The sequence below is a fragment of the Stenella coeruleoalba genome, assembly GCF_951394435.1.
Source record: "Stenella coeruleoalba genome assembly, chromosome: 19".
Taxonomy (NCBI): domain Eukaryota; kingdom Metazoa; phylum Chordata; class Mammalia; order Artiodactyla; family Delphinidae; genus Stenella; species Stenella coeruleoalba.
This window is the reverse complement of record NC_137165.1, coordinates 40,750,021-40,770,293: the sequence shown is the minus strand read 5'-3', so window position 1 is coordinate 40,770,293 and position 20,273 is coordinate 40,750,021. Positions and strand designations below refer to the sequence as shown.

Genomic DNA, 20,273 nt, shown 5'->3' with positions numbered 1-20,273 from the left:
TCATACAATAAATTATTTTTTAGAAGAAAAGAAACCAATCCACACGCAGACAAAGATGGACGCACACATACATACACTCTTCACGCACGTCACTCTAGTCTTTTATTCAGTGTTGACGATGGCTCCCATGCTGGTCGCCGTGGAAAAGGACAAGGGTTAGACGTGAGAAGAGAAGGCTCGGCCCCGCTGCCACCAGTGGAATGAGATTTAAGACCATTAGAGAGGGAACCCACTAAGTTGTCAGACAAGAGGAGAAAGAAGGAAACAGCAGTTATCAAGGAAGATTTTAATTGCTTCAAAGAGGGAGAGAGGAAGAAAGCACAGAAATCTAACACAAGTAAAGGCACAATGAATGTGGAGTTGAATGGAACCAAACCCTTCCTTTGGTTAAAATTATCCTTTTTTTTTCTGTATGTGTTTTGAAGGTGGTTGTAGTTTTGCTTCACTTTGCTTTTAAGAGACGAGTCTCGAAGGCAGAGTTGTAATGCCTCCCATTCCCTAAAGTAGGGTGGCTCACAGAAAGCCACCCTGACCACGTACAGCCAGGGACTGAGATTCAACAGGGAAAGAAAGACTACAACTGGAATGTGAGGAATCTGATTTGCAGTTGATTGCAGGTTGGGTTTCCAGAACAGACAGCTCAGTGTAGTGCCACCAAAGGGCCTCAGATGCCCTCTACTCCACCCAGAGCTCTGCAGAAGGGAAGGACCCTGGAGTCACACTTCACCCCCACTCCCATAAGCACTCAGCCTACAGATTATTTCAAGTGATCAGGAGAATTAAAACACACCCCAACCCTGAGTTGCTCTGTAGCAAGTCTATTTACAATTTTATCTCACCTCTCCCTGGAGGTAAATTTAGGTTTCAAGAGGGGAAGCTATGGGGTGAGGGGATGCCCCCAGGGCAATGGTCAGTGGCTAGTCTCCTTGCCTTTGCCAGTTCAGAGGGCTGGGATGAAGTTTTGGAGACAGGAGCCTCTTGTCTGTTGGGTGGGATAGCCCCTAAGTGCTCTCACTCTGCGGGCCCAGCTGGGAAAACGCTGGGCCTCTGCAGCTGGAGGAAACCCCCACGATAGAGCAAACCACACCTGGAGCACCACAGTGCTGCGATCCAGGTCTGGGGACCAGAGGAGACGGGGAGAGGGGCATCTAGCTCATTTAAAAACCTGCAGACCACTGGCCTGCTTCCCAGAAAGGGCGGTAAGAAACAACTATGAAGTTTTTCCCACCCGAGAAAAACATCATAAAACCAAACCCACACGAGGGCTTTTAACACAGCTTCTTTGATGCCTAGTTGGGCAATGTCTCTTCCTTCTGGGAAGGGATAAGGGGGTTAATGGGACTGGGCAACAGCCTCAACATGAGACCACCCAATCTTCCACTGAAGAGATGACATTCCCACAAGCAGATAAAAAGAGCAGTTTAAAAGGTGAGAAGTTTTAGTGCTCTTGTAGTCAGCCCACCTCAAACCTATATTACAAGCTTTTTACAGCATACAAAATAGATCAGTAACTATGAGGCTCACATTCCCATTCATCAATAGTAAATATACATGATAATAAATCTGTTATTAACACAGGGACCAAATAGGGTATAAGGCAAAGACATTTAAATAGGTACTGTGTCATCAACATGCTCTGAAGAAGAAAATCCATCTGACTAGATCTAGTCCCAGGCCTTTTTCCATGAGGCCAAGAAAATGAAAATACAGTCAATACCCACGTGACACAGTCCAAATGCTGGGGAATATGAGGGGCAGCAGGTCATACGGGAGGAAGATAGTAGCCCCAGTGAAAAGCTGGGGTTTGGCTTTTACGTGTGATGCTCATTTCGATGCTCTATGTTTGAGGAGTGAGGGGAAAAGAGATACGCTTTGATAACATTGTACAAAAGGCATCAACTCCCATTTCAAAAATAAATGGGAAGACTTCACAGTCCAAGTTCAGTAACTGGGGTCAGCATCTACCCTGGAACTCTGCTGCAGTATCAAGTCTTGTACTTTGTCCTTTTCCCTCCACTAACATCCTCTCTCTAAGCTCCACTGGCTTCAGGATGCTGGGGGGATACTGCTGGGAGGTAACTGCTAACAGATTTGAAAATAAGAATGATAAATAAAGAATGATTAGAAAAACCGTGGTCACAGACCTAATCATGGTTTGCCCCAACAGTCAATATGGTCCAGGGGATGGCAAAGGATCGCAGACCCCAGATAAATAACCCAAGTTGAGAGCTCTCTCATCTAGCACTGGGAGCACTTGGGTTTCACTGGGCACCATGTACAGATCCTTCGTCTGTGATCCAACAGATAGGAAAGGTCCCTAGGACAGTTTAAGCCTGTGATGTATCTGATGAAAGCTCCTTTGCTCTCACTTCAAGCTTTGAGCAGCCTCTGCACTTGACAAGAGCTTTAGCAAACCAAACCAGCTGGATGTGGAGCCCAGGAGCTCCATCATGCTGTTGGAGAAGGGGAAGTCCCTGCACCACGATCCAAGCTCAGTTCCTACCTAGACTGGGAACCTTCATTTTCTCTGTGCTCTTTAACTAGGACCTGGAAGACGAAACAACATATTGCTGGCTGCCAGGGAAGATCAACTGGACTGAGGCACACCGCACCAAAGTCCTTGTGCTTTTGGCAGAGGAATCTTTGACTACCCCCATAAGCTTCCTCACCCTTCTCTACTCTGCTGTGCTAACCCCTGCAGTCTTGGGGTTGAGTGGTGCAGAAGGGAACAGGAAGAGCCTGCTCACTCAGATGGGCTATGAACTTCACAACGAGTGGGCCTCAGTTAAAGCCACTCACAGCCCGCAGAGCTGGTCCCTTCCACAAGGTGCTTCACCCTTCCCTTCTTCGTCATCCTGGAGCACCCATCAGGGGCTGAAGTTTCTGAACAGGGATGAAAGGGCCAGTGGCCTTCAGGGCCAAGCAGAGAAGACTGAGGCAGCCTCAAGGTCAAGGTTAAGGCCAAGGCCAAGGTCCTATCTTCCTATCTCTCACTAGAGGTTTTGGGGGTTTCTGAATCCATAATGAATGAATGAAAGGGACTTTTCTCTTGAGGGGATAGGTGGTGAGAGGAGGAAAAACATCCCTCAGCCTCAGCACCTGAAGAAATGGAGCAGGGAGCCCCAGAGGGCTCACATGGCTCCTGGTCCCTGTGACGCAGAGGAACTGACTAGCTCTAAAAGGACCCCCAGTTTACTTCACCCTCTCTTTTTATTAGATGTTTAGTTCAACTGATTAGTATTTAGTGTTTATATCCAACCTATTTCTGGGTATAAGCGTGGGGTGGGGTGAGGGCAAAGCCAAAATACCCCTAAAAATAAAGCAGACCCACTTCCTTGCCCATGCTCTAAACTTGACCTTTAAAACAGATCACTTCTCTGCAAACTCCTTTCCCATTTCACTAAAAATGCCCACCCCCAGAAGTCCTGGCCATGCCAGCCTCCTAAAATGATGAAATATAATATACCCACCAAGCTCCCCCCACAGTGGGTAGGAGAAGGTAGGAGTACCATTCTCCACCCCGCCCCGACAATGAGTTCATTCATCACAACAAGGCACCTTTCCCCAGAGGAAAGCAGGAGACATGGAATCTTTCTCCTCATCTGGCCAGCAGGGCTTGCAAGAGGAGGGATGGATGCAGGGTTTGAGACCCTACTGTCAATATAAAGAGTCCGGTCACCAAGTCCAGAGACGAGATGCATAGATGGAGGTGAGCTGGGTGGACGCTTGGAGTCTCGAGGTTGGTTGCACTGGAGAAACACGTTAGGAGCTGTCATGCAGGTTTCAGGGAGAATGGAAGGGACCATCTGAGAAGAGGAGAGGGTCCATCCTTTTCCTGAGGAACAGGACCAAGCCAGGCTTCACCTGAGAATGGGCGGCAGAGGTGGGGCTCCACGGGCAGCTGAAAAAAATAAATAAAAACCACATACGCAAGGTCACCCACCAGACCCTGAATAACTCAAACATTCCTAAAATGAGAGACAGACAGGCTCTTCAAGCTAACCTTTAAAATCTGGGACAAGGCTTCGTTGTCTAAGAAAATGCAGACAAGGAGAAGCAAATTTTAAGCTAAGAAAAGCACACACCAATTCTACAGCCTATGCAATTATGGAAGACCTTCCATGATTCTCTTCTCTCACCTCGGTTTGTTTTGCTGGGATATATTCTCTGAAAGTGTTTATACTCTTCTGGAGCAGGAAAGTCTTCTACTGGATGGAAAGAATACTTTGACTCAAAATCATCTGCAAAAGGAACAATATTAATTCATATCGCCCTTCCTCGTGCTCCCACACACCTCTCTGCCACTTCTGACTCTCCCCATACTAGTCTCCCGGGCTTCCTGATGTACCATGAGCGCCTGCCTTGCCCACTAAAGCAAGGTTCGTGAGGGCAGCAACAGCATTACTCTCTGCACCTCGTACGCACAGTGTGTTCAAAGGCTCTTTACGTTAAGGAATGAGTCTTTGAACTGGTTCTTTAAATCTTTCCACCCCAAACCAGGCACATATCAGGAAAGGAGCCCAGCTGTTTGCCTGGCAGGAGAAGGAAATATAGTTCTGTCTTTCAGTAACATAGTCATGTTAGAGACTATCACCATGGGAAACCAACTGAACTAAATCCACAAATTGGCAGAAATTAATCTAAAATGGGACTATATGCCACCAGCTAGGGAACGATCTGACCAGAAAATTCCCTTTTGGCCCAGGCTCCCCTCATTGAGCTCTGCAACACAGTCGGGATGGCCATGTCATGGCTCCCACTCCCACTTTCCATGGCCCCTCTACAAGAAGGCTCAAATGTTCTATGGGTGTGGCTTGATCACATTCCAAAGGGCATATCCTCCAAGCAAAAATACTGGTCCACTTAACAGGAACAGACTAGAGCAGGGCCAGAGAAGAGTCAGCCATTAAAGAATCTACAGTGTTCAGGCTACAAGGGACTGTGCAGATCCTTCCAGACTTCCTCAACAGAGGGTCTAACAATACCTGATGGACAATCTTTACTTGGTGCTCCATCCCAGACCTAATGAATTAGAAATCTCTTAGGTGCAGTCTACGATTCATTTATAACCTTGGAAAAGTTAATCCGATACACTCTTGAGCTAGTCAGTCTCCTTGTTTCATAGATAAGGGAAGTGAGGTCCAAAAAAATGAAGCGACTTCTTCAAAGTAACACAACTAGTCAGTGGCTTTGGATTACTAGATAAAAGTTGTGTACACAGTGTTGTTTTGTTTTCAAAGGTCCAGAAAGGAGCTCTTCTTCCTAGGAGGATACGTAATTCCTGTCTCAATAATCCTGAAGAGGATACAGTCTCTGACCTAAAAGCTAACCACAAATAATGAGCCTTGGGGAGCAAGAGATTGGCTTTAGAGTTAGCACAACACCTGCTGATCTTACTTCCATCTATTCCAAAGGAATCGTGCCTAGAATTTGCCTAAGGAAAGGGATGTCCATGGATGGACCCAGAAGTCTGAGGGAAGGTCAGGAGAGGAACTGCAGTGAACAGAGGACACCAAGTGACCACTCCCACTCTGCAGCAGCCACTGGAATTAGTGAAGTCACCACAGGAACTATGAGATTAAAACAGCTAGCTACTCACCCAAGAAAGATCGGACAGTGGTAATAGAATCTCTGTGGCCATTCCTCAGGGGTGGTGGAGGCGGCGGGGGGGGCCCAGCTGGCGTCCTTGAGGGTGGAGGCGGGGGCCTTCCTCGGCTCAGGGGTTCTGACCCATGCATTCGGTACGGTGGGGGGGGAGGGGGGGCATCCCTGGCACCATTTCGGATCATGGGTGGCGGGGGTGGAGGAGCTGCAATTAAAGTTCAAAGCAGTTAGGTTTGGATGTAGAGACGGCGATGGACGGAGGGATTTGAGAGACATGGGCCAAAAGAGTGCTCGGTGCTTTCCCAAAGAACCAGACCCTGTGAACCACTGGACAGCATGTTAAATATCATATTCACCCTCCCCTCATCCCTATTTCTTTAACAACATCACCATTCTTCTCGATACCAAAGTTCAGAATAAATTTATGACCCTTTTTCATTTCCCAAGACAAGTCAGTCAAGAATTCCACTTATCCTCGATGATTTTTTTCTCTGCTTTCGCATGCCTTCCTCCACAATTCTAAGTCAGGGCTTTCTCATTTTTATCTTGTTCTACTGCAAAAAGCCTCTCAAATGTTTTCCTTGCTTCTAATCTCTTAGCCTTTCAATCCATTCTGCATACCACCAACTCACTAATCTCCCCAAAATACTAGCTCAAACTTTTCCAAGGGCTTTGCATTTCCCATATCATAAAGTTTCAAATCCTTAGCTTCCACACTGCCTGGGTCTCATCCAATCATTTTCCTTTCTTACACAGTAACCCACCACCTCAGTCAGCCTGATTGCACCTTCTTTTCTTCCTTGATCCCTACACTGGATTAGGTACCACTCTTCTGTACTGCTCTGCTGACTCTGTCTCTCTCTACCACTACTATGTTTTTTACACGCGCTTCTTCCCGAGGGTACTGTATATTTCTTAAAGTCAGAGCAGTGTCCATTCATCTGAGTTCCCAAGCTCAGCACATGGTAGGTCTTCAATCAATAAGTGCTAAATAAACCAAATTACATATGCTTTACTCTTGTGACTCCCCCACAATACTCAGAAATACCACCCCTCATCCCTTACTATCAAATCCTACTTTTCTTTAAGGTTCAACTCAAGTCCCATCTTCTCAAGGCTTTTCCAAAGCAATCCACTCTAATCTGATTCCCTCCTTTGCTCTCCCACAGCATTTACAGGCTATGTCACTTATTCTAACACTTAGTAGTACAGACTAAAATGAGTGATTTTCAAATTATGTATAATAATTTCATCTGCAGAAGTTATATATTTCCAATGATAGGCTCATTGCTCAAAAAAAATAGGGAACACCTCTTTTGGAATTGCCTCCAAACTCAGGTTGCCAGACAGATCCATAAATATTATCATATGATGGTCACTTCTCATTTCTGAGGTTGCACCACCAACAAAAAAATTCATACCTACGTCTGACTCTGATTTTTGGCCATTTTCGAAAATCAAATTCACCCTTAAAAGACAAAATTTGCCACCAAGCATAAGGTAATGTCAAAAGCATGTTGGGGGGAATTCCCTGCTGGCGCAGTGGTTAAGAATCTGCCTGCCAATGCAGGGGACACGGGTTCAAGCCCTGGTCCGGGGAGAGATCCCACATGCCGCAGAGCAACTAAGCCCGGGTGCCACAACTATGAACCTACGCTCTAGAGCCCGCGAGCCACAACTATGGAGCCCGCGTGCCTAGAGCCTGTGCTCTGCAACAAGAGAAGCCACTGCAATAAAAAGCCCGTGCACTGCAACGAAGAGTAGCCCTCGCTCGCTGCAACTAGAGAAAGCCCACGCACAGCAACGAAGACCCAATGCAACCAAAAATAAAATAAATAAAAAAATAAGAGCATGTTGGGGGACTTCCCTGGTGGCATAGTGGTTAAGAATCCACCTGCCAATGCAGGGGACACAGGTTCAATCCCTGGTCCAGGAAGATTCCACATGCCGCGGAGCAACTAAGCCCATGTGCCACAACTACTGAGCCTGTGCTCTAGAGCCCGCGAGCCACAACTACTGAGCTCACGCACCACAACTACTGAAGTCCGCACGCCTAGAGCCTGTGCTCCACAACAACAGAAGCCACTGTGATGAGAAGCCCAAGCACCGCAACGAAGAGTAGCCGCTGCTCGCCGCAACTAAGAGAAATCCTGCGTGCAGCAATGAAGACCCAATGCAGCCAATAAATAAATAAATAAATAAATAAAAAGCATGCTGGACAACACTGGAATAGGTTCGAATGTGTTTAAGTTAGATTATTTCTATGCTTTGCACTAACAATAATAGCAGCTACCATTTATTTGATATCCATCATGTTCCAAGCACTGTCCTGGGCACTTTCTATGTATTAAATCTTTAAAAATTCTTGTAGCCACCCCTGCACAAGTATGAGGCATTATCCCCATTTCACAAATGAGGAAACTGGGACTCAAGCTGTTTGTCTAAGGTCACAGATCTAACAGACCCAGCATACGTCTGCTCTTCCATAGTAAGAAAACTGCTACACAATGCTTTACACAACAACCTCAAGTATTAAATATCTCCCGAACAAATGTATAACCCAGTGAGATGGAAATGTGTCTTTTGGAACCTGGGCCATGTTACCAAACAGTACATGGAGACTACTTGGCTTAACAGCCAACACTGTCTTAGTAATAAGAGTGTATATCATTCTTCCTGAATTACTGTTAGAATTTCTATAGAGTAACCATAGTTAAGAATGAAACAGTAATGGGACGATTTTGTTATTGTTTTTGTTTTTTTTAAATATTTATTTGGCTGCACCGGGTCTTTAGTTGCAGCATGAGGGATCTTCGTTGTGGCGTGTGGGATCTTATAGTTGTGGCATGCAGACTCTTAGTTGTGCCATGAGGGATCTATTTCCCTGACCAGGGATAGAGTCTGAGCCCCCTGCACTGGGAGCGTGGAGTCCTAACCGCTGGACTACGAGGGCAGACCCTGGGATGATGCTTATAGACAAGAAGTCTGGCACTGTAGGCCCAGTAAATGTTAGTTTTAGCTTCCCATAAAACACACTCAGAATGCCAACTCTCCCTCACTCTCCAAGGTCTGTATAAGTATGGACGGGGCCATTAGAGGCCATAATTAAAGAGAAATCTCCTTAACTCCTCCCAGCAGATCTCTGAACCCTGTTTTCATTCCAAATCTGCCCAAACTGAAGCTCTTTCAGGTCATCCTCAAAATATTTCCCTAAGACTCAGATTTCTCAGGGCCCTGAGAGTCTGCATCTACTGCGAGAGCGGGGTCAGGGAGAGTAAGGTAGATGGTGGGTCAGGCTCAAAAGGACACCAGCTAGACTCTGAGCAGGAGGCAGTGATGAGGGCCAACCTGGATGGGCAAAACGGAGCAGGACCAGGAGCTACCTGCTTGGCTCCCTCAGCACCCTCCCTCAGGGCCGGTCATCCTGACCAGATTCTGCCATCTCTAAGAAGTTTCTGAGCTCTTTGTCACATCCAGTTTCAAGACTTTCAAGTGACAGAGCCAGAACCCAAGGACCCCAAGAAACAAGCAGCGTGCAAAAGAAACCCTGGGGTAGGAAGACTGACTTTTGTAATCCAAGATAAACCCGGATTAAAGAAAGCATGATGTTATTTTTTTTTAACTGAAGTATAGTTGATTTACAGTGTTGTGCTACTTTCTGCTATATAGCAAAGTGATTCAGTTATACATATTCTTTTTTTTATATTGTTTTCCATTATGGTTTATCATAAGATACTGAATATAGTTCACTGTGCTATACAGTAGGACCTTGTTGTTTATTCATTCTATATATAATCACTTACATCTGCTAAATCTAACCTCCCACTCCATTCTCGATTCTTTTAAAAAGAAAAAAATTCCCTTAAAAAAATAGTGTTTTAGGGACTTCCCTGGTGGTCCAGTGGTTAAGACTCCGTGCTCCCAATGCAGGGGGACTGGGTTTGATCTCTGGTCAAGGAACTAGATCCCTCATGCCGCAACTAAGACCTGGCACAGCCAAAATAAAATAAATAAATAAATATATACATATTTTTTAAAATAGTGTTTTACTCTGCAAAGGAAAAATTCAGAAAACAAATGCTATGGACAATAAGGGACTTTTTGGTCTCTGAGCACCCCGGGGAGGGTAAAAGACTACATACTCATTCAAATGTAAATAATTCATAAAGAAACAAAAGTAAATTATCCCATGTTATCACACCATATGATTTATTAACAGAGATAAGTCCATGAAAACTGCCTAGAAGTCCTTTGCATAAAACCACTAAATTCGTCAGCACACCACAGTTTATAAAGCACTTTTACACACCCTTTTATTTATAACCATCTCTGAAAAGTACTGTGAACACCATTTTACAGATGAGGAAACAAACTCAGAGAATCAGAGTGATCTGCCCAATGTCACAAAACAAGTGGAGCCAATACTCGAAAGATCTCTGACTAAAATATCTCAATTTTTTTTCAGAGTGTCACTCTTGAGAACTGCTGCTCTGGTTACTGATACAGAAAGCAGGCTGAGGCCTATGTCAGGCCTCGAAGTTGGTGATGGCCAGTAGACAGAAGAACAAGGCTCATAACTTTACATTTTTCTAAAGAAATCACAAAAAAAGAACTGAGAAGTGGGAAGCAAGAAGTCTGCAGACATTTAAAACAACTCAGTTCAACCCACAGAAATTACATTTTTCTCTGCTTCTATTCCTGGTTGGCTTCCGAAAGATATGGGCTCTGCTCAGATAAAGGGTCATTTTAAAAAATCCCTAAGTTAAAAAAAAATTTTCTTTTTAACCTAAACTTTGTAGAGTCAAAGGTCACGTAAGGACTATATCCTTATGGCTGAAGCCAGGGAGATACAGGGTCGGCCATGTACCAGGCTCCTGTGTGACCACCTGATGCTACTGCCAGCTCCTAGAATACAGGTCTCTGTACCTAATCAAGCAGCAGTACCAGTTAATGGGCCTTTAATACATACTTCCTGATGACACACCTGCTTAATCGATGATCTCATCTATACCTGCAGGGACTGTTTAAAATCAAAGTTCAAAAGCCATTTGTGGAGGCTGCGGCTCAAAGCCCAATGAAACAAGAGAATACAGGAGCCAAAATTCCTAGGTCTGAGAAGGCCCCAGCATGGTCTCGTTCACTCTCTACTTTTCAGTCAGGCTATTTTGTAAGATGACACAACCTCTCCCACCTTTTTGAAGGTTCCTTATTCCCCTCCTTACCCAGTTCAGGACCATGGTCCCTTGTTACAAGCACTCCCTTACACACACCCTTAACTCCCTTGCCCTGCTCTCCATTACAGTCGCACATGCCTAAAAACCGCCAACCTGGTTAAATACAACTCTGCTCCAACTCAGTACCTGCAGAGGCACAGCTGAACACACACCGCGCTGATGAATCTCACTTGAAATGCGTGGCCCCTAAGCTCGAGCGGGCCTTCTGTGATGCTGGTCATCCTAGCACACTTCTCTCCTCCACTCATTCTCCTGCATGCCCAGATGGCCATTTTGTGCCCTCTTTCCTCTCTCCTCAAATCTCCCTCTATTTCCTTACCCTCATTCACAGCATATGTTCTTGCTTTCAATTTCACCCAGAATATAGAAGCAAAAAAAAAAAAAAGGGCTTCCCTGGTGGCACAGTTGTTAAGAATCTGCCTGCCAATGCAGGGGACAGGAGTTCAAGCCCTGGTCTGGGAAGATCCCACATGCTGCGAAGCAACTAAGCCCACGCGCCACAACTACTGAGCCTGCGCTCTAGAGCCCGCGAGCCACAACTACTGAGCCTGTGTGCCACAACGACTGAAGCCCATGTGCCTAGAGCCCGTGCTCCGCAACAAGAGAAGCCACTGCAATGAGAAGCCCGCGCACCACAAGGAACAGTAGACCCCGCTCCATGCAACTAGAGAAAAGCCCGCGCGCAGCAATGAAGACCCAACGCAGCCATAAATAAATAAATGAATATTTATTTAAAAAAAGTTTTAGAAGAAACTTTCCACATGCTCCTACCACTACACCCACCTACCTACTTGCTTCTTTGCCTATATGCTCTGCCTTCCCTTCTGTTACCACAAAGAACTGTGTTCTTATCTAAGGCCAGCCCTTGACCTGTGGATCAGGTTCCATTCCTTCTTGCCTCCCCGAGGACACTACCCAGGCAATTTCCTCCTCTCTACTGGATCATTCCATCAGCACACAAACAGATGCTGAAATATCTCCCGTCTTGGGTGGGGTGGGGCGGGGGGAACCAACCCTCAATCTCTCATCCTCCTCCAGCAACCATTCTACATACCTGTACCCCCCACTCCCCTTTACAGCAAACTCCCTGGAGTTTCTCTATTGCTATCTTCATCAAGTCCTCTCCTATTCCGGCATGCTTGAACCCACCCCGATTAGACTTTCACCCTCACGCTCCCTCCAGCTCCCTCCACTGAAACTACTTAGAAGGGTAGTTTGGGGGTCCCCAAAATGACTCCCATGTTGCTGAGACCAATGTCATTCTCAGTCTTCAACTTACCTGACCCACCTGCAGCACAGGCCACAGCTGCTCACTCACTCTACCCTGGACTTTCTCCATTACTCTCTTGGCATTCCTCCTTTCTTCCTCACTAGAGGCTCTTTCTCAGTTTTCTCTGCTTAGTACTCTTATCACTCTCACCTATCAATGTAGGAAGGCCTCAGGCCTCGGACCTCCCCTCTTCTCTATACTCACGCCCCAGGTGATCTCACACCAGCATGTGGTTCTCAATATCCTTCAAATTTCTCTCTCTAGCCCAGACCACTCCCCTGAACTTCAGAGTCTGAGAGTCAATTGACAATTGGTTATTTCCTCTTGGATGTCTAACAGGCACCTCAAACTTGACATCCAAAACTGAACACCCACCTTCCCCCAAACCTGCTGTGATCCTATCCATCTACTCAGATTATTGCACTAGCCCCCTAAGTGCTCTCCTTTGGCCCCTTTGTCCTCCTGCGGTGGGTTCTCAACAACAGAGCCAGTTGCCTTTTCAAAAGGTAAATCAAAGCTACTTCCGTGTTCCAAGCCCCCGTGCCGCGCCAGTGGCTCCCCATCTCACACAGAGTAAAACCCAAAGTTTTCACAAAGTCCTCCAGTGTCCTCCCGTGGCATCTGGCTTTCTGACCTCCACATCCTGCCGCTCTTCCCCTCACACATCCTGGTCTTGCCACAATGGTCTCCTTGCTGTCCCCAGTCTCAGGGTCTTTGCATTTGCTGCCCTCAATGCCTGCGTAGCGTACTCCCTCACTTCCTTCAGGTATTTGCCACACTGTCACTTTATCAGTAAGGCCTTCCCTGACCCCAACTCTACCCTCACCCCTGTAATTTAAAATATTACCTCATCCCCACTCCAGTATATCCCATTCCCTTTCTCTGCTTTGTATTTTCTAAAGCATCTATATACTATGTATTTATATATATATATATTTTTTTCTAATTAATTTGTTAACTGTCCAGGAGAACAGGATTTTTTGTCTTTTTTATTTACTGCTGTTTTCCTAACAACGGAGTCTGACACGTAAAGAGGCACTCAATAAACCTGTTGAATGAGTGTTCACTTCGATCACTGAAGGAGAGCTTTGGGGAAAAGGGTGAAGAGGAAGGATAAACTCAATCTCAGTATGGTAGGAAAAATCAGGTGCTTCCAGGCACTTACCTGCTCCCCGACTGGGAGGGTCTCGGGCTGGGGGAGGTGGCCTATTACTCTGTAAAGAAGGGGAGGCTGAGGTGGGTGGAGGAGGCGCTAGGCCTCTGACAGGCCCTGGTGTCTTCCTATGCAAAGAATTGTGTCTCTGTGGCAGCTCAGGGGCTGACTCGTTAGTGGGACTGGAGGGTCCATTGGGGACCCCGGGAGGCTGGCGGTAAGGCGGAGGCGGAGGAGCTGGAGACTGGCCACCTGGTCCTGTTCTGACATTCACAGGGGAAGGAGGCGGCTTGACTGGGGGTGGAGCGGGAGGTCCCTCTCGACCAAGGTGAAGCCGCTGTCCAGGTGTGGGTGGCAGGGGCTTCTCTCTGTTGTAGGCTGCGGCTTTGCTGCTGTGCACAGGCAGAGGCGTAGGGGGGGCGTTGGCACGCCGCCCCGGGGGAGGCGGAGGAGGGGCGGAGGAGCTGTGCTTCATGCCCGTATTGCTGGTGGTATTAGGCCGAGAGAGGTCCGGTAACGAGGGTCTCTGCATCCGGGGCAGTTCTGGGAGTGAGGCTCGGTTGCTGTCTGTATCATCCTGAGGGCGCCCGCTGGCTGTAGACCCCGGAGGCCTTGGGGCAGCAGCTCGAGAACTGGGGACTTGTAGGGCTGGCTTGCCAGCTAGGTTCTCTACAAATACACCAGACAGCACTGGGTCAACAGAGCTGGACCTACGTTGCTGGGTATCTCCACGGCACCCCGCCTCCTTAGTGCAACCTGCATGGCAGCAGGGCAAATACCTGTATGATTCTGGGTTTTAACCTGGTTTCAGGCTCAGGGCCCATTAACAAACACTACTGATGCAAGCTGAACGCATTCTTATTTACCCGCAGCTTTTGCTTTATTCTACTTTATAACCCCTGCCCTGCCCCCACTCCTTCTTCCCATCTCTACCACACTCCTCAACCCCAGAGGGCCCACCTGGGACCAGTCAGAAACGAACGTGCTTGGGAAACATCCTAAGAAAGTACTTATCACATACCTGAACCGTCCTTGACTCCCACAGGGCGGAGCTTGGGCACTCCTCCTTGGAAGAGACCTCCCTTGGGCTGCAGGGCAGCTGCTCCAGAGCCATAACCACCACTGCTTCCTTTGGGTTCTGGAAAGCACACCATTAGGATTTTCATTTCATATGCTCTGAGGCTGGTGACCAAGTCAATCCTGAGGAGAAACCCCTCCTCTACCTGGGCTTTAATTTGCAAACAAACCGATATTGCTTTTGCCTTTCCACTGAAATAGAAAGCTGGGCTTCTCTGCTCCACAGCTTCATGTAGGTGTGGGGATGAAACTCTGTGCTGTGATGAAAGAGAGAAAACAAAAGGAACGAGGAGCCAATCTTCCTTTATTTAGGGCAGAGTGGTAACCAGGATGAGGACCTGTTCAACAGAGTTCTCTAGGCTTTCCTCTCCAAGTCCCAGATGGTGAGGGGGCTTAATGGCTCAGGGACCCAGGTGTGAGAAAACCCCCAGAGGCCTTTCAGAATGAACACTTGTAGCAATTATAAAATCATCGTTGGCTTCAGCTTACAGGTTTTTAGGACTGTGGTGGTCTTCTCAGAGAAAAGCCAAGGATATGCCCTAACAAGCACTAGTTATAGTAGGAGATGGGAGGCTTAAGACCCCGAGAATGCTTCTCAAAGGTCAAAAAGCAATTTCTAAGGTATTTAAATGAACAGATGAGAAGACAGCCAAAGAACATGCCAAGACAAAACTCTCCCACTCACGACCCAACAATAAAAATGACAGCCAAGCCTAGTCCCCGAGTCAATCCTGGGATCCTGGTGGTTCATTAGGAGATGAAGCTTAGACTCACTCTCGAGGAGGGGAGCGCTCCGATCATTAACGTTGGTCACCTTCTTCAGCCTGGTCCCTTTGCAGATGTCCTGTAAGAGAGCACCTCGACCCCGCTGCTCATCTCTACTCAGCTTGGGCAGCTCAGTGTTGGCCTGAAGGAAGAGGGAAACATAAGTTCACCCTCAATATCCCCTTCATCACAAGCTCGGGATAAATGCCTTAAGCCAAACTGGATTCCACGAGATGCCTGTCTAACCTAATAAGATACATGTGCCAAACGACAGTATCAATGTCCATTATCCTCCTCCTTAGAACTTTCTCTCATGCTGTACCTTCTGTGAAGGATATAGGTCTTCCTCCTGTTCAGAAGCTTCTGACAGGAGGCCTGCACCAATACTTACTGAGCACCTATGTGCTAGGCTTGTGTGCCGGACACTTTATTTGTATCATCACCACCAAGGCAAACGTTTATTGAGCCCCCACTATATCCCAGGCATTGTGCTAATAATAAGCACATTACTTTCATTATCTTGTTTAAATCCTGAAATATTCCTATGACCAACAACAACAGGAGCATAGGGACAGACAGCTAGATAAATGGAACAAAACAGGAAGTCCATAAAGCAGGCCCAGGTCTATATAGAAATAATAAAAATATATTTCTTCAGTGCAGAAAGGATAGATTATTAAATACAAGGTGTTAATAACAAGTGGTTAAGTTTTTTGGCCATGCCAGGCGGCATGTAGGATCTTAGTTCCCCAACCAGGGATCGCACACACACCCCCTGCAGCGGAAGCGTGGAGTCTTAACCACTGGACCACCAGGGGAAGTCCGACAAGTGGTTAATTTTTAGAAAAAAATAATAAAGTTAAATACCTACCTTAGCACTTTACTCTCAAATAAATTCTAGCTGAATTATAAAATTTAAGTGTAAAAAAATAAAACCACGGAAGTACTATATGCAAAAATATAGGTAATGGGAAGGACTTTCTAATCAAGACAATCAAAATACAGGAAAAGATTGACAGATTTGCTTATTTCAAATTATTTACTTAGGAATATAAGTAAATAAGCAGATGACACACTGGAAGAAAAATTGTCAGTGACAAATGTTAACATATGATAGAAATAAAGGTAGTGGCCCAAATCTATAGAGCATTAACATATAAAGATGACTTAGAAATCAGTAGGATAATAAGCAAAAGATATGAACAACACTGCATAAAAGAAGTCAAAAGAGCCAACAAATATGGAAAAAAAACAACTATAATAAAAAAAAATGTAGTGTAAAACTATCATTATCTACCTATGATACTGGTAAAGGTTAAAATTACAAAGAGACTGCTAGCTTTCTGAAGGCAGGGACCACTGCCTGTACAGTGCCTGGCACACTGAAGATGTTCAAAACAATGTATAGAATAAAAAGCTGCCCCATGGTGATCTTAAGGACCCAGGAAAACAGGTACTCTTTTCTACTACCTGTGGTAGGATAGATTGGTATGATTTTTCTAGAAAGTAATTTATGTATCAAACACCTCGTAAAAGCCTAGCACAAGAATTCTACTTCCAGAAATTAACTTTAAGAAAATAATTGGAGACATGCACAAAGACGATAATAGTAGCAAAAAACAGTTTATAATAGCATAAAGCGGAAGTAATCTAAAAGTTCAACCGAAAAGAACAACAATGGTATAATCATACAGTGGGATGCCAGTTAAGCTCTTAAAGGATGTAGAAGTAAGCATCTTTTCATGGAAATAAATATCTGACACAACCAAGCAAAAAATATTATAGAACAATACATATACATGATTCCAGTTTTCTACAGGAGTCATAATAGGACCTATCTCATAGGGTAGTTTTGAGAATTAAATGATAACACTTTTTAAGAGCTTAGCACAGTGCCTGGTGTATAGTAAGAGTTCAATAAGTAGCAGCTAGCTTATATTGTGAAGAATAAAAAGGTACACACATACAGAAAATTTCTAGAAGGATATACACTGATACTAGCAAAAGTTAATCTGGGGTAATAATTATTTATGTTTATCTGTATTTTCTAGTTTTCCTACAATAAACATACAAAATGTTAACAAAGGTTAATTATAGATTAACATTTTCTATGTTTATTGGTGTTCTCTAGTTTTTTCTGGATTTTTAGTAAAGAATTTTTTAATGATATCACTAAACATTTAATGACATGACAAGCCATTCATGATGTATTAATGAGGAAGAAGAGCCAATCAGAAATCAGTATGTATATAAAGCACAGCCTTTTTTTAAAAAAAAGGTAGACGGGCTTCCCTGGTGGCGCAGTGGTCAGGAACCCGCCTGCCAATGCAGGGGTCACGGGTTCGAGTCCTGGTCTGGGAAGATCCCACATGCTGCAGAGCAGCTAAGCCCGTGCACCACACTACTGAGACTGCATTCTGGAGCCCGCGAACCACAACTACTAAGCCCACGCGCCACAGTTACTGAAGCCCACGTGCCTAGAGCCCATGCTCCACAACAAGAGAAGCCACCAAAATGAGAAGCCTGCGCACCGCAACGAAGAGTAGCCCCCGCTCACTGCAACTAGAGAAAGCCCGTGTGCAGCGACAAAGACCCAATGCAGCCATAAATAAATAAATAAATACACAAATAAATAATTTTTTAAAAGGTAGACAGATACAAAAGGAAGAAGGAGGGAGGGGAAGGCTAGACACAAAACTGTTATGAATGGTTGGATTATGGGTAACTGCTCCTTTTTGCTTAACCACAGTTCATAAATTTCTTGAACATATTACTTTTGTAAAGAGAAAAATATTACTAAGCATGTCCAAAATTGAGCTCATATCCTCCTCCACAAACCTGTTTCTCTTGTAAATAGCACCAGCATTCAATCAATCCCCCAGGGCTTCCCTGGTGGCACAGTGGTTGAGAGTCCGCCTGCCGATGCAGGGGATACGGGTTTGTGCCCCGGTCCGGGAAGATCCACATGCCGCGGAGCGGCTGGGCCCGTGAGCCATGGCCACTGAGCCTGCACGTCCGGAGCCTGTGCTCCGCAACGGGAGAGGCCACGACAGTGAGAGGCCCGCGTACCACAAAAAATAAATAAATAAATAAATAAATAAAAATTAAAAAATCAATCCCCCAACTAGAGTCATTCAAATCTCCTTCCTCTTCTTCACTCTTCCATCTGTCATCAGACTCTTAAGATTTTACTTTGTCATTGTCTCTTGTCTCCACTCTCCATCCTCACTGCTTTAGTCCAGACTCTCATTTTCAATTGCCACAGGCTTCTGTCTCCAGTCTCAACCTCCCCGTCTGTAGTCTCAACTCCCAACCTACCGTCCACACTGTGAAGAGTAACTTTCCTAATATAAACCCAAGCAGGTTCCTCCTGCTGCTGAAGAGACTTCAGCATCTCCCCATCATGACCAAGAGAAAACTCCAAACCCCCACCTACACCTCCAGCCTCAGCTCCCACCACACCCCAAAAATTACAGGAAAAAAACCAGATGTTGGCAGACCTGAACTGTTGTCCTAGTTCTGAAACAAATTAGCTAGGTTAAGTCACCTTTCCTCTTTCAGGGCACAATTTCTCATCTGTTAAACACCCAACACACCCAACACACACACACACACACACACACACACACACACACACGAGATGAAGCACCCAGGTTCCTTCCTTCTTTCTCATGTGACTCCAGGTATCACAACTCAGATATAGTAAAAGTGGCTGTGTCCTTGGTTCAGAAGCCACATTGCTTTTTTTTCTTCCCATTACTGAACCTTTAGTCTTCTTCCTAATTCCATTAACTCCTTTCTTTCTTGATATGGGGCATGGGGGCATTTAGACCTGATGGACTTGATTTTAAAGTGAACTGATTTGGAGTAGAAGAGAAGGAAATGAAATGGCAGCAAGAAACAACAACTAGGAATTGCCATCCCTTTTCTCAAAGATGCAGAAAAACGACACATTGACCTTTATACTACAGTAGTTTTAGGGAAGACACACTAGTTCCTACTCTGATGCCACCTGCCCAAATCTCCATTTAGACTGAACCAGGATTAAAAAACCAAGACAAGCCATTATGGTCCTAAGAGGACTTCTCAGGAATCAGAACGAATTAGGAAGACAGACTTTACTTATTTATTCTCCATCTTCCTACACCCCATGTCTTTGAGTACACTATGTCTCATACCAGGAAGCCCTAAGTATCCATTCAGGTCTTGAGATAGCCAGGTGGATGGACTACCTACCTGATTAGAAGTGGGAGGTGGAGGAGGACCAGGGGGTGGTGGAGGGGGAGGAGGAATTGGCATCCTTGCCCTGTTTGCAGTTGGCACTGCTCTCTTTCCTTTTTAATCTGCAGCTTTAGGTCACTCATATACCTGCAAGTGAAACAGAAATAAATTCATGAGAACAACTTTGCCATGAGACACACTGAGTACCAGGAGAACCAGAAGACTGAGCATGACACCAGAGAGAAACTAGGCACTCATCTCCTAGTCGCACTGTGATCTAGTCCAGGGCTCGGTAAATCTTTTCTGTAAAAGGCCAGATAAAAAAATACTTTAGGCTTTGTAAACCACATATGGTCTCTGTCGCACATTATCCTTCTGTTTTGTTTTGACAACCTTTTAAGTTAATAAACTTTATTTCTTAGAGCAGTTTTAGGTTCACAGCAAAACTGAGCAGAAAGTACAGAGTTCCCCTAAAACCCCTGTCCCCCACCACACACACAGAGTCCCCCACTATCTATACCCTGCAGTGATACATTTGTCACAATTGATGAACCTACACTGACACCTCGTTATCACCCGAAATCCATAGTTTACATTAAGGTTCACTCTTGGTGTTGTACGTTCCATGGGTTTGGACAAATGTATAATAACAACTCTCCACCAATGTCGTATCATATAGAATCGTTTCACTGTCCTAAAAATCTCTTATGCTGTATCTGTTCATCCCTCCCTGCCCCCCACCCCTGAACCCCTGGCAACCACTGAGTTTTTTTTTGGGGGGGGGGTACACGGGCCTCTCACTATTCTGGCCTCTCCCGTTGCGGAGCACAGGCTCCAGACGTGCAGGCTCAGAGGCCATGGCTCACGGACCCAGCCGCTCGGTGGCATGTGGGATCTTCCCAGACCGGTGCACGAACCCGTGTCCCCTGCATCGGCAGGCAGACTCTCA

The 20,273-nt window shown here is 45.6% G+C and overlaps 1 protein-coding gene across 1 annotated transcript in view; it reads right to left on the bottom strand.

The window, feature by feature from the left end:
• Positions 1-3,724: 3,724 nt before the first annotated feature.
• WIPF2 (WAS/WASL interacting protein family member 2) overlaps positions 3,725-20,273 on the bottom strand; it is a 38,848-nt gene continuing 22,299 nt past the window's right edge. Inside the window, exons 2-8 of the mRNA XM_079904865.1 lie at positions 19,340-19,471; positions 15,113-15,245; positions 14,283-14,399; positions 13,274-13,930; positions 5,600-5,809; positions 4,140-4,241; positions 3,725-3,901 (exon numbers count right to left, since the gene is read on the bottom strand). Of these exons, the coding sequence (XP_079760991.1) occupies positions 3,861-3,901; positions 4,140-4,241; positions 5,600-5,809; positions 13,274-13,930; positions 14,283-14,399; positions 15,113-15,245; positions 19,340-19,402 (1,323 nt within the window). The 5' untranslated portion in view covers positions 19,403-19,471 and the 3' untranslated portion in view covers positions 3,725-3,860. The remainder of the gene's footprint in view (positions 3,902-4,139; positions 4,242-5,599; positions 5,810-13,273; positions 13,931-14,282; positions 14,400-15,112; positions 15,246-19,339; positions 19,472-20,273) is intronic.